The 14079-nt window shown below is 40.5% G+C and overlaps 1 protein-coding gene across 5 annotated transcripts in view; it reads left to right on the top strand.

Moving 5' to 3' along the window:
* Nucleotides 1–14079, top strand: part of nbr1a (NBR1 autophagy cargo receptor a) — a 67784-nt gene that overhangs the window by 48733 nt on the left and 4972 nt on the right. For 2 of the 5 annotated variants that reach the window (XM_080213319.1, XM_080213316.1), the window contains 6 exons: nt 2438–2593; nt 3547–3687; nt 5268–5625; nt 6888–6994; nt 9841–9913; nt 12877–12976. In XM_080213319.1, coding sequence (XP_080069445.1) covers nt 2438–2593; nt 3547–3687; nt 5268–5625; nt 6888–6994; nt 9841–9913; nt 12877–12976 — 935 coding nt within the window. The remainder of the gene's footprint in view (nt 1–2437; nt 2594–3546; nt 3688–5267; nt 5626–6887; nt 6995–9840; nt 9914–12876; nt 12977–14079) is intronic. The other 3 variants (XM_080213318.1, XM_080213317.1, XM_080213320.1) reach the window with 3 other exon arrangements.

The raw sequence follows: 14079 nt of genomic DNA, 5'->3' as shown, positions 1-14079 counted from the left end.
CTAATTGTTTATCTTAGTCATCCATGAATTTTCAGCTGTGTATTTTTTCTTCCCTGAAATTTCTTGTACTTTGTCTTGTGACACATGTTTGTTGTCTATTCCAGTTAAATCAGGAGATGATATCTAATGTGCCAACTTCTTTAATCTGCTGATTACAGTGCCAAATTAGCTTTTAATTAACTAAAATGACTAATTTAAAATGAGATTTTAGGCCCAGATTTTTGTGGTGGTAATAAGTGTCAATATTCGCACTGATTTCTATGTTATTAAAACTGACTGTAATTTCAAGAGCGCATAGAAATTCAGAATTTGTTGTCAGTGATTCTCTCCTTGATGCGTCTGCAGTGGTCTCACTTTAAAATAACCTTGAAAAAGATGCAACTTGTTGAATGAGATGTAAATAGGTTTTTAATTGTACAGACTTCTCAATTACCCAAACACCCTCTAGTCCAGAAAAATTAATTTTGTTTGTACATTTCTCCATTATGAAAAATCCAACATCTTCAAAACAAAATATCCATATTTGAGATTCTGTCTTGGATCAAGTTGGGGGAATTAGCTCAAATGGTAGAGTGTTTACTTTGCATGTGGTGGGGTTGATGCCCATGGTCTCCACTTTGGGTGGCATAGCAGTAAGCACTGCTGCCTCAGTACCAGGTATCCAGGTTCAATTCCGGCCTTGGGTCACTGTGGAGTTTGCACATTCTCCCCATGTCTGCATGGGTTTCCTCTGGGTGCTCTGATTTCCCCTCTGTCTAAAGATGTGCATTTTGGTTGATTGGCCATGCTAAATTGCCCCTTAGTGTCAGGAGGATTAGCAGGGTAAATACATAAGGTTGTGGGGATAGGACCTGAATGGGATTGTTGTCAGTACAGGCTTGCTAGGCCAAATGGCCTCCTTCTGCATTGTAGGGATTCTAAGTAATCATTTATTTTCACTGCATGAAATTTTAAATTACAGGTGAAGTGCTTCTGTTCTTTTAACTTCATAGTTTGCTGTCTGTGCTTTGAAATGTGTTTCAGTAATGGGATATATAATGGAATGGTATTTTGCACATCAAAAGGTTTGGAACAATTGGGTGATTTTGCAACTTGTTCTGAATTGTAATCTTCAAAGCAAATGAACTAAGCAGAGAATTGAAACAAAGTTCTTTCTGAAACAGAAATTGTGTACAGTGTGCACTTGAATTCGGTACATTTAGTCACGTGGTCTAGCAGCAGAATAAAATGACCAAGAACTGCTGAAAATTGTGATAGTAAAAGAAAATTTGGTGAGAAATGGCAAATGGAGTTCAAAACAAGTGTCAGCTGTTGCATTTTGGAAAGTCAAATTAAGGTAGGACTTTTAAGAAGGATTGTGGAACAGAAGGACCTTGGAGTTCATGTGCACGGTTCTCTAAAGATGGAGTCACAGGTAGATAGGGCAGTGAAGCAGACTTTTGACATGCTGGCCTTCATTAGTCAGGGCATTGAGTACAGAAGTCGGGAAGTTGTGTTGCAGTTATATAGGGCATTGGTGAGGCTGCATCTGAAGTATTGTTCAGTTTCAAGCAAGATGGTAAACTGGAGAGTGCAGAAGGGATTTACAAGGATGTTGCCAGGACTCGAGGCACAGTTGTAGGGAGAGATTGGACAGGCTAGGACTTTTTTCTTTTGAGCGCAAGAGACTGAAGGGTGATCTCAGATGTATAAGATCATGAGAGACATGATTTAGTATTTTTCCCAGGTTGGAATCAAGAAGTAGAGGGTCTAGGCTTAAGATAAGAGGGGAAAGAATTAATGGGAATCAGAGGAGCAACTTTAGAGGATGGTACGTGTGTGGAATGAACTGCCAGAGGAAGTGGTTGAGATAAGGACATTGACAACATTTAAACAGATACATGGATAGGAAATGTTTGAAGGCAAAGGGGTTAGTTTTGATGGGCATTTTGGTTGGCATGGACCATTTGGGCCAAAGGACCTGCCTCTGTGCCGTTGATTGATTATATGAAAATCATGAAAGGCTTTCATTAAAAGAAATTCATCACCTATAGATGTACTTCTAACCCACACTGATTTGTCTTGCCTACTGGGCAACTAATAGTGTGCAATAAATGCACCACTCATTCCAAAAACAGGTTAAAGTAAATTTAATAATGGGTGATACTGCAGTCTTAATACCCATGTACTAATATTGCTTATCTAGCTCGCAGTGAACATTGGATTATCACTTTTTGATGATTTGAAAAATGCTATTTACAATTTATATGGAGGAGGCCTTGTAGTGAACTTGTTTTGAAGTATTAAAAAATCTGAAAAGTTGTATTTCTCGATATTGCACCTCATAACTCCTGCATTTTTTTACAGGACTGTTTCCAAATAGGGATCCAGTTTTTAAATTTTGAAAATGGAATTTGGTAATTCATTGTATTTTTGATCGCCTTATCTCCCCTTCCAGATGGGACACTAGTGGGGCAGTCAACAGATAATCCCCAATTCGAGGAAGGAGAGGAGGACATCAGCGGAACTCAATTTGTCTGTGAGACAGTTATTCGTTCTCTAGCTTTAGATGAGGCACCTGATTTGCTGCCACGCCGCAGGGGTAAAGCAGACAGTAAGCATTTGTAGGGGATAAAAAGACTAACTAATATTGACTTGAATGCTAAATTTAGCATTCTGAATTTTGTGGGGCAAATATGAATAGTTGTGGACTTGATTGGCATGTAGAATTTCTAGAAATACCCTGCATGGAAGACACTAGTTTCCTATGTGCTTAGCTGCCTTTAAGCAGTTCCACTTGTTAAGTAATAGTTTGACATCAGAACTTGTTTTTGAAATGGAAAATTGCTTAGAATATAAAATGTTTCTTTAGTCCTCTATTCTGACATCTGATTTCCAATTCAGTTGTTGGATTAACATTACCACTTTATAATTTGCTTTAAAAATAAAATATTTTGTTATTTAAACTCATTGAAATAATTAGATCAAAGATCAGATTTTATCTTTTCAGCACTTACTGTGTAACGTATTTTTGGAGTTGCACTTATGCTACTTGTTTAGCACATTTGTTTGTTTTTACATTAGGACATTAAATTAGCAATAGTTCTTATTTCTAAGTAACCTCTTCCATACAGTGTTGAGAAAATTCAATCAGTACTTGATCATTTATCTAATTAGTCATGGATTTGAAACATAAATGGAGGCCAGTTGTTTCCAGTAATATTGGAGGATGACGACTATTCAACAGTTTGAATTTACTAGAATTTTGTTTTAAGTTTTTTTGACAAAGGTGAGATGTAAAATATAATCAATAATGGGGTGTGCTTGGAATAGATGCAGGAAGTTTTAGAATTCTATCTCCATATGACAAATTATCATAAATACATAGAACTTCAGTAATAACAATGTCAGATTTGGAGCTAATGGTATCATTGCTTTCTGACTGTTCTGGTAATTGAGACACACTGGAAGAGGAATTTAGGTGACTTGGTAGCATCTAACCATGCATATAAATTATCCATTTATCCCTCAGCCAAACTGTTAATTGTGTGTTTTTAATTTTAACAGGTGCCTCCCAGGATCTGCAAGAAACATGTTGCTCTGATGTTGGCATCAAAGAAGGAAAACCTAGTAGAACCATTGGGACCACAGCTCCTGCTTCTAGACAGACTGAAAAACCTTGCAATGAAGAGGTGCTACCAGGGAAAGGTAACTGAACAAAGGGACATCAGTCAACCATTAACCTCTAGTATCTTCTGCCACCATTCAACAAGGTCATGGCTGATCTGTCACCTAATTATTTGGCCCATTTCCCTTAATCCCTTGATACAGACATCTATCAATCTTAGATTTAAAATTAACAGTTGTTTTTCCCTTTTACTGGTGGTGCCTAATAAACAATTTCTCACATACTTGACTCCCTTTTCATTTGTTTTAAAATTATTTACATAGTCTTTTCCACCTGAGTCCTGAAGCAGATTTAAGAGTAGTTTGCAAGTATTCAAATTAATTCAACTACTGAACACTGCAGTAAGAAGCTAGACATACTTATTTTGGAAAACTGTAAGAATAAAATGAGGACATTTTAAATTGCACTTCTTAAAGGGTAAGACACTTTTGGGAGATTTTTAATTTTTTTTCATTTATTGGATATGGATATTGCCAGTTGGACAGCATTTATTGCCCATCCCTAGCTGCCTTTGGAGGGTATTTGAGAATCAACCACATTGCTGTGGCTCTGGTGTCACATGTAGGTCAGACCAGCTAAGGAAGGCAAATTTCCTTTCCTAAAGGACATTAATGAAACAGATGGTTTTTTTCTATAATTGACAATAGTTTCATGGTCATCAGTAGACTCTTAATTCCAGATTTTTTTTATTGAATTCATATTTCACCATCAGCCATGGTGGGGGTTTGAACCCAGGTCCCCAGAACATTTAATTGATTTTTCTGGATTAATTGTCTAGCAATGTCACCACTAGGCCATCACCACTGGATGTGGACGTCGCTGACGGGGCTAGTATTTATTGCCCATCACCTTAATTCCCCTCGAGTTGAGTGGCGTGCTAGGCTATTTCAGAGGACATTTTTTTAAAGAGTCAACTAGATTGCTGTGGGCCTGGAATCATGTGGGCTAGTCCAGGTAAGGATGGCAGATTTCCTTCCTAGATTAATTTTACAATAAACAGCAATGGTTTCACGGTCATCAATTCTGGATTTTTAGTGAATTCAAATTTCACTATCTGCTGTGATGGGATTAGAACCTGTTTCCCTCAGAGCATTTCCCAGGGTCTCTGGATTGTTAGTCCAGGGCCATCTCCTCCCACACCCCTGCCCCCCAGTCTTCCTGTGAGAGCAAAATATGACAACTAACTATATCACACTAACACCTTCATTTTACCAAGTTTCCTTGATTCCTCCCATCCTCAATTTTCCCATGCAACAAGTCCTGGAGAGGACCTGCCTGTATCTCCTGGTTTACTTCAGTTTATTTCAGTGAAGGCCTGTACTTCAGATCCTTTGGAGCCACTGCATAGCCAGGCAACTCTTTAAAAACACATAATTGGGTTGCAGTTGAGTTCTGCTAAATTTTAATGTTGTCCTTGTTATCTTTTTATTTGGCATTTGCAAGCATGATCAAAATTGTGAAGTAAAACCAAATGTATCACCAGTATTGTTGTGGAGAACCAGTATCAAGTCCTTCAATTCCGTAGCTGCCACTCTTGAGCTTAAGTGGAATTGAAATGGATGGTGAGATAAATGAGCTGTTGTTTGCTTCTGACTTGCAGATAACCTTGAAACTGATGTGGCTGATAGTTCCAGTGAAAACTTTGAAGAAGAAAAATATGAAATACAAAGCCAAGTGTCTTCAGACTGTTCAGAGGATTACATTATCATCCTACCCGAATGTTTTGATACCAGTCGTCCACTGGGAGAATCTTTGTGCAGCTCAACGTTTTCCCAACCTGAAGAAATAGAGGATGAGATAGAAGTGGTATCAGATGCTGAGGTTGCTGAGAGTGAAAGTGCAGTTGATGAAAGCAGGCCTCCATTGCAAAATATTAATGATATGTTGTGTACATCTCAGACACTGGATATGGAACCCCTTAAACCAGAGGTGCTGTCTACTCCTTTGCACCATCAAAGGTAATATTATTCAGTAGGCAGTGCTCTGCAGTTTTCAGTTCAAAATGACCTTATTCTATAAGGTATATTGATGATTTACTCAAATCTCTAAGTTGATTGCATTCCATCTACACATGTAATCTTGTTTGATCTTTGTTTGTTCCTGCAAACTCAAGTTTTGAAATTTCATGAAGTCACAACACTTGTCACCCCTGGGGCCAGAGTGATTCACCCCAGTGTAGTTTAAAGTAGTTCCCCACTAATAGAGAACCAGCGGCCTGACCCCGCTGGAGTGAAGTGGGAAGACAGTCAGCCCCCACCCCAACCCTGCCAAGGTGCCCCCTGGCCATTGACACCCTGACACAGCCTAAGGGGCAAAGTGCCAGTGTCCAGGGGAGATCTTGGCACTACCCATTGGGGCAGGCTAGGTGGCAGTGCTGGGCTGACTGTCAGCTCCCTGGTGGGAGGCTAGTGATTAGGCCATGGGGGTTGGAGAACCAGCAATTGAGCTGGCCAACAGTTGGGAGGCCATTAGTGTGGGACCACTGCACAGATGCTGATCTTGGCACTGACAGATTGGTGTATGTGCAGTAGCCTGCAGTGTGCTGCTTTCAGCTTCTCCTGCAGGGATTCGGCCTCTCTTCTAGTTTTTAATGATATTCCCACTAGTGATCCCTGCAGCGCACAGTGTGTAGGCGATTCTTCTCTGAACTCCCACTGAATGACTCCAGCTTTCAGGCATGTTCAACTCTGAATTTTTTTGGGGGAAAATTCCAGTCCCTGTTTCTGTATCAAGCAAAGTAGAGCAGTTCCCTCCACAAATTAAGTGAGTGCTGAGTTAGCTAATATGTTCAGTTCGTATTCCTGGGTTAGAAACAAGAAGCATTCTGGTTCCTTGTATTGATATCAGGTGGCTATTTATGGCCGCATGCATAGTGCTATATAGATCAAATTATATTGTGTTCGTCTAATTTAAATAACCTTGATCTTCCCTGTGAAAATACACATAAGTAATGTTCTCAAGGTGCCCCAACTAGAAATCTATGCATGCAAGAGGTTAGGAGAGAAAATGGGTGTCAATTTGAGTTTGTATTTTATTTCAATGTAGCCTTGTCACTAAAATCTTTAGCAAATCTTCAAACCTCAACCTTGCTTGGGTTTCACCACATCCTTGGCGGGAGGGGTGGAAAAAGGTGATTGCCCTGAGTAACAATTTGGCTTGGTAATAAACTAAAGTGATCCACGTGGGCAGTAAAATTTGAATTTTTTTCGGTCTGTTTAAGGAATGATGGCTCAATTGTAAATTCAAATGAAGTTCATTCTGATGCATCGAAAGTGGCTGATGTTGAGAATCCTGCAGTTAGATCACCTGTTCTTCAAGAAAACAATGGTAATAAATAATATCAGTTTCAAAATGTGTTTTTAGTTACTTTATTGCTTCATTGTGATTATACGCCACTGGTCTTTTTCAGCTTCAATTCCAGTTTTCAGTTGCAGAATAGTTCTATTGGTATAAATGGTGCTGCAAGTTTAAAGATAATTATTCTAATTGTTTTTGATTATTGAAAAAAAACATGAATCATGGAAATCTGAAATTTAAAAACAAGGATTGTTTTGATCAAGGGTACTAAGTGAGTGTGGTGTTAATAAAACATAGCTGTTAGTCTGGTCTGAGTTTGTTTCTCATTGCTGAATACAAAATTTGAGGTTCTAAAACCCAGTCATCTGCAGGTTTAGCACACAAATGCTGGTTAATCATGATTTTTGTGAATCCGTGTACGTGGGTTCCAAAAACTCACTTGCAGTGAAGGTATGCTTGCTGATGCACAGGACCATGTTCCATGATGGCACAGGGACCAGTTCAGATGACACATGTTCTCAGATGCAACATTGGAGCTCTTGGTTGATGAGATGCAAAAGACCCCCCTCTTCCTCCTGTCCCCCTTTCCTCCAGCAGTTGGTACTGCTGTGCCTGGCTTCTTCATCTCCCTTTCAGACCAATGGGGACCCCAAGTCAATTACTTTTATTTCTCATTGTGTCAATAGGGTCAATTAGTTCAACATTTACTCTTTTTAGGTGAAACCCTCAATTTCCAGAATTAATTTTTTTGGAGCACTAGTAAAGCCTCGACAAAGTGTCCTGGAAAGCATTCCATGTTTTAAAGGCCCTGTTCAAACCTCCAGCAATGAAGTGAACAGTAAAAGGCTGTAAACCTTTATGTAGTGTGCATAATCCTTTACCATAAATTTGTTTATTCCCAATCAGCTAATTGCTGTTGGGAGAGGGCTTTAAGTCATGCACTATCCACTGAAATGTTATTCAGCCTTCATAATGAGCGCTAGCAGGCAACTTAAAAGGTGGTCACCTGCCTAATGGTATGGGTCAAAGAACAAAAACAACCCGGGAGACAGGCCCTTTGGCCCAACGAGCCCGTGCCGCCATCTTAACACCGCCAGTCCCCCCCTCCACCCATGACCCTTATCCAATGTTTTATGGCCATCCACACTGAGGGAAACTAATTTAGGGACAATTTATTACTGCCAATCAGCCTAATAGCACATCTTTGGGGTGTGGGAGGAAACCGGAGCACCTGGAGAAAACCCACGCAAGCACAGGGAGAATGTGCAAACTACCACAGACACTGGCCCAAATCCATGTGTCTGCACAGCAATCAGTGATAGTCACTGAGCTGTCGTCTTGCCCAGTATCTAGTCCAGTTTAAGCACATACTAACGACATGAAGCACTAGGCCAATCTCGAACAACCAAGAGCAGCCCAAGTACGACACATCGCGTGTATGCCCCTTGTTGGACACAAAGCGGACCGACTTAAAACCTGTGAATGAAAAAGAGAAAAAAAATTATTATTGTACCATATCCATTTACCTTACCAGGGACTCCCAATGCTAATGACCCTTATTTAATACAATCTCCTATATCCACCCATCCCCAACCCACTCATGTGCCTGTCTAAGTTACTCTTAAACAACTCTCTAGCGTGTTTGCCTCCACCACCTTGGCAGAGCATTCCATACCCCCACTACCCTCTGTGAAAAACCTCCCTCTAATATGTGTTATACCTCTTCCCCCCTCATCTTAAGCCCATGGCCCCTTGTCCTGTGTGTCTCTACCATAGGAAATAGCTTACCTCTGTTTATCTATACCCTTCATAATCTTATATACCTCTATTCGATCCCCCTCAGTCGCTGTCTTTCAAGGGAAAAGAGTCCCAATTTATTCAATCTTTCCTCATACACCAGTCCCTCCATTCCAGGCAATATCCTGGTAAACCTCCTCTGCACTCTCCAGAGTCTCCACGTCCTTCCAGTAGTAAGGCGACCAGAACTGGACGCAGTATTCTAAATACGGCCTAACCAACGTTCTGTACAACTGCAACATTAGACTCCAGCTCTTATATTCTATACCCCTTCCTATAAAGGCTAACATACCATAGGCTTTTTTCACCACACTCTCCACTTGCACTGCCACCTTCAAAGACTTGTGCACTTGCACCCCCAGGTCTCGCTGCGATTCACTGTGGAGTTTGCACATTCTCCATGGATTTCCTCCCATAGTCCAAAAGATGTGTTGGTTAGGTGCATTGGCCATGCAAAATTGCCTCTTAATGTCCTGGGATGTGTAGGTTACAAAGATTAGCAGGGCAAATATATGGGGTAATGAGGGGTAGGGCTTGGGTGGGATTGTGGTCGGTGCAGACTCGATGGGCCAAATGGCAGCCTCCTGCACTGTAGGATTCTATGATACTAGCTATCCTCCGGATGCTGTCCAGGGCAGGTTTTTTCATTCTTTTACCAAGTTAGCTAAACTGGCATTTTGACTTCAGAAGCCACCTTAGCCACTTCAGAGGCTAGTTAGCACCTAAAGCAGTTGGCAAACAATCATTCTCCTCCCCAAAATGGTGAATTTACCCAGATCAGCATTTTAAAAATGCCAGGTGTGAGCAGTCATCAGTTCTGATTTTACTTGCTATGCATTTGTTTTAATTCCATATTTATTATAGTGTCTCTAAAATTGATTTTTGACAAGCTACCTGGATGGTTGTACAATTAAGATGCAGTCTTCCAGTTGGTGTTTATAACATGATTTGTTAAAGCTGTCACCATCTGTCAGCTTTTCTGATGGTGCAATGGAGAAAATCTTTTATTTTCATTATAGTCAACAAACTTTTTCTTTTGCTTTTACTCATGGTTCAATCATTGTGCTTTTTGTTCACAGTGTCTACACATTTGGAAGTAGTGTGCGCAGAGCCACCACAGACCATGAACTGTAGACAGTGCCCACATTTAAGGTGATAATACCATTCACTAGGAAAACTTCATATTCAAAATATGCTTGTGTAATACAATAGCTGCTTGTTTTTGCAACTAACAGGCTCCAGTCAAGTTATGCTTTCCAGTTATGCTGTCTATAGTTTATGAATAGGAAAAGGGTGATGAAGGAAGTGAGGCTAATTTGGGACCAAAAAATGGATTTATGCATGGAGACAGGCATTAAATGAATACTTTGCATCTCTCTCTACCAGGGAAAAAGATAGCATCTAGACCTTGGTGAAGAGGAGGAAATTGAGTCACTGGAAGAGTCTAAAATTATTAAAGAGGGAATGGTTAAGTTGTCTAGGTAGGTTGTTAGGATCTAGATAGGCTGGGTGAATGGGCCAGGAACTGGCAAATGGAATTTAATGTTGGCAAATGTGAGGTTGTCCACTTTGGTAGGAATAATGGTAGGAAGGACTATTACTTACATGGCGAAAAACTGCAGCTTGCGACGGTGCAGAGGGACCTCGGGGTCCTTGTGCATGAGTCGCAAAAACCCAGCCTGCAGGTGCAGCAGGTGGTCAGGAAGGCGAATGGGATGCTGGCCTTCATAGCGAGGGGGATTGAATATAAAATTAGGGAGGTCTTGCTGCAGCTGTACAGGGCATTGGTGAGGCCGCAGCTGGAGTACTGTGTGCAGTTTTGGGTGCCGCACTTGCGCAAGGATATTTTATCCTTGGAGGGAGTGCAGAGGAGGTTTACTAGGCTGATTCTGGAGTTGAGGGGGTTGAACTATGAGGAGAGGCTGAATAAACTAGGCTTGTACTCAGAGTTTAGAAGAATGGGGGAGATCTCATTGAGACGTATAAGATGTTGAATGGGATGGATAGGATAGAGGTGGAGAGGCTCTTCCCGCTCAAAGGACAGTAGGACTAGAGGGCACAGCCTCAGGATAAAGGGGGTGCGGTTTAGAACGGAGTTGAGGAGGAACTTCTTCACTCAAAGGGTGGTGAATCTCTGGAATTCTCTGCCCGTTGAAGTGGTGGAGGCTGCCTCATTCAATATTTTTAAGACGCGGGTTGATGGGTTTTTGATAGGCAAGGGGATTAAGGGTTATGGGGAGAGGGTGGGAATGTGGAACTGAGCCACGACAGATCAGCCATGATCTTATTGAATGGCGGGGCAGGCTCAAGGGGCTAGATGGCCTACTCCTGCTCCTATTTTTTATGTTCTTATGTCTGTACTTAAAGCTGAAAAGGCACTTGAAATGGATGAGATGCATCCAAGAGTATTGAAGGATGGGAGAGGGGAAACTGTGGAAACACTGGTCACAGCTTTTTGATGTACCTCAGACTCTCGGGTGGTGCCACAGGACTGGAGGGTTGCAGATGTTGCACTGTTTTTTTTTAGAAAGTAAAAGTTAAGTCCAGCAAGTTAGTCAGTTTGTTTCTGGAAGTTTTCCCAAAGTTAATCAATTGGAACAAAACTAATAGTCACTTGGACAAATGCAGGTTAATTAAGAGAAGCTAGCATGGATTTCTTAAAGGAAACTAACTTGATGGAGATTTTTAAAGGGGTAGTGGCAGGGTTGATGAGGGTCATGTTGTTTGTCAATGAACTTCCAAAAGGCATTTGATACTGTGCTGCACAACAAACTGGTGAGTAAAGTTATGACTCATGGAATAAATTGGGAAGTAGTAACATGGATATGAAATTGGCTAAATGAGAGGAAACTGTAGTAATGAATCTTTATCATACTGGAGAAAGGCTTGTAATGAGGTTCCCCAGGGTCAGTGTTGGGATCTGTGCTTTTCCTGATGTATGTTGATGACCTAGATCTTGACAGGGTAGTTTTAAAATTTTGTATATAGTACAAAATTGGGAAGCATCGTGAACTGTGAGGAAGATGGTATAAAACTTCAAAAGGACATAGACAAAGTAGCGGATTGGGTGGTCAAATGGCATGGATGGCACGATGACACAATGGTTAGCACTGCAGCCTCACAGCACCAGGGACCCGTGTTTGATTCTCGGCAGAGTCACTGTCCGTGCAGAGTCTGCATGTTCTCCCCACGCCTGCTTCGGTTTCCTCCCACGGTCCGAAAGACATGGTTAGATGCATTGGCCAGGCTAAATTCTCCCTCACTGTACCCGAACAGGTGCTGGAATGTGGTGACTAGGAGATTAACACTAATGCAGTTTCTGTGAAAATGTAAGCCTACTTGTGACTAATAAATAAATTTTAGATGGAGCTCAATGTAGAGAAATGCGATGGTTTAATTTTAGCAGGAAGAACATGAGAATATAAAACAAAGGGTACAATTCTGAAGAGGGTTCAGGAGCAGGGGGACCTGGGTGTATGTGTTTATAAGTAATTGAAGGTGATGGACTAGGTTGAGAGCATGGTAAATTAAGCATTCAGTATTCTCGGCTTCCTTAAAAGGGGCAGAGTACAAGAGCAAAGCAGTTATTTTGAACTTGAATAAGACACTAGTTCATCCACAGCTGGGGTATTCTGGTTTTGGGTGCTGTACTTTAGGAAGGATATAAAGGTATTGGATACAGTGCAGAAAAGATTCACAAAAATGGTTCATGGAATTTCAATTTTCAAGATGGATTGAAGAAGTTGGGACAGTTTTTCTTGGAGAAAAAAGGAGATTTAATAGGGGTATTCAAAATCAACAGGGATATAGTGAGGAAGAAAGAAAAGGAAATGTGTGGGAGCCCCTTGGGAGAAAGTGGGAGAACGGTGCTAACTGAATTGTTCATTTGGAGAGGTGACATGATGGGCTGAATGGCCTCTTTCTGCACTTGGTGATTCTGTGATGTCTGCTAGGATTCTGCATCCAGGAGAGAGGAACAAAAACTTTGAGAACATATGCTTTGTTCCTGTATTTCAGAGTAGCTCTTTTTAAAAACCCCAGCTTGAACTTGGTTAGCAGAACTAACCAGCATTGTCCTTACAAACTGTGTTCTAATTTTTAAAATTTCTTTGTAGACACCATAGCAGCATTGCTGGTGAGCTGGTGAAGGGAGCCCTGTCTGTGGCAGCCTCTGCTTATAAGGCTCTTTTTTCAGGGGACACCAGCGTGACACAGGTAATTTTTTTGTTTTCTTTAAGTAAAACTATTTGGACACAGTTCACAAGATTTTTAATGCCTTTACAGTTAATGTGATTATTGCGCTTGTATGACAATGAGTAGTGTCCATTTCTACTTGTAGAGCAGTGCTGCAAGTAGATCTTTAAATGATGCAATTGCAGCTATTTGTAGCTGAGTTTTCCCAGTTGATGCTTAGCTTTTATGAAGGGTCATCCAGATTCAAAGTTGGTTCTATTCTCTCTCTCCACAGATGCTGCCAGACCTTCTGAGATTTTCCAGCATTTTCTATTTAAGTCTCCTTTGTTCATAAGAAATCCAATTCCTTTCTGATGAGCAATGTTTTTAACCATGTAATGGTTATGTTGGATTAGTATTTTGTTTATTGATTGAATTATATATTAATGCAGCTTGTGGGAATATAAAATTGCTTCTGCAAATTTTTAATCCTGACCCACCCTTTGAGGGAATTGTCTGGAACCATGCAGTTCCATTTATGGAATTGATTTGCGTGTTTATCTTGGACCGTTGTTATAAACTTATTAGTCAGCTAATGAATAGCAGAAGCATGCATACTTTAGCCAGAATGTGATAAGCATGGGGTGGGAGAGACTGATAAAGGAGAGGTGAAGAATAGTTTGCAGTAGCTTCTTTTATGGTTGTCATGATTCACCTGATTCAGGTTTTCACTTAAATTGGGTATGTAGATGGTATAATTTGTCTGTATTGGTAATTATTGGTTACTAGATACCAATCCAAAAATAGTACTGGCTTGCTTATCTCTCAAATGATTTGTATTATTTTGACAGATAAGAGTTTGATCCTATTGCTCCCTTTACCCACTGTGTATTCTCCAAGAATGGTGTATAGATGAGTTGCAAAATCAGGTTACAGACATTGCGAATGTCTTGACTGCAATTGACAATGTTCTACAAAATAAATGCTGCATCATGTTCAGGCATCTGGAATAAATGTTCTGAACATAAAGGCATTCTTTTGGTAGGTGACTAGAATACTGAGAAATTATCCTGAAGGAAATAGTTGAGTTTTAGGGTTTGATACTTGAATCTTGCAATTTTTAGGAATGAGGATTGAATTTTGTC

Source organism: Carcharhinus amblyrhynchos, chromosome 27 (genome assembly GCF_965287045.1).
Source record: "Carcharhinus amblyrhynchos chromosome 27, sCarAmb.v2.hapA, whole genome shotgun sequence".
Classification (NCBI taxonomy): domain Eukaryota; kingdom Metazoa; phylum Chordata; class Chondrichthyes; order Carcharhiniformes; family Carcharhinidae; genus Carcharhinus; species Carcharhinus amblyrhynchos.
This window is presented reverse-complemented; position numbering and strand designations above follow the sequence as displayed.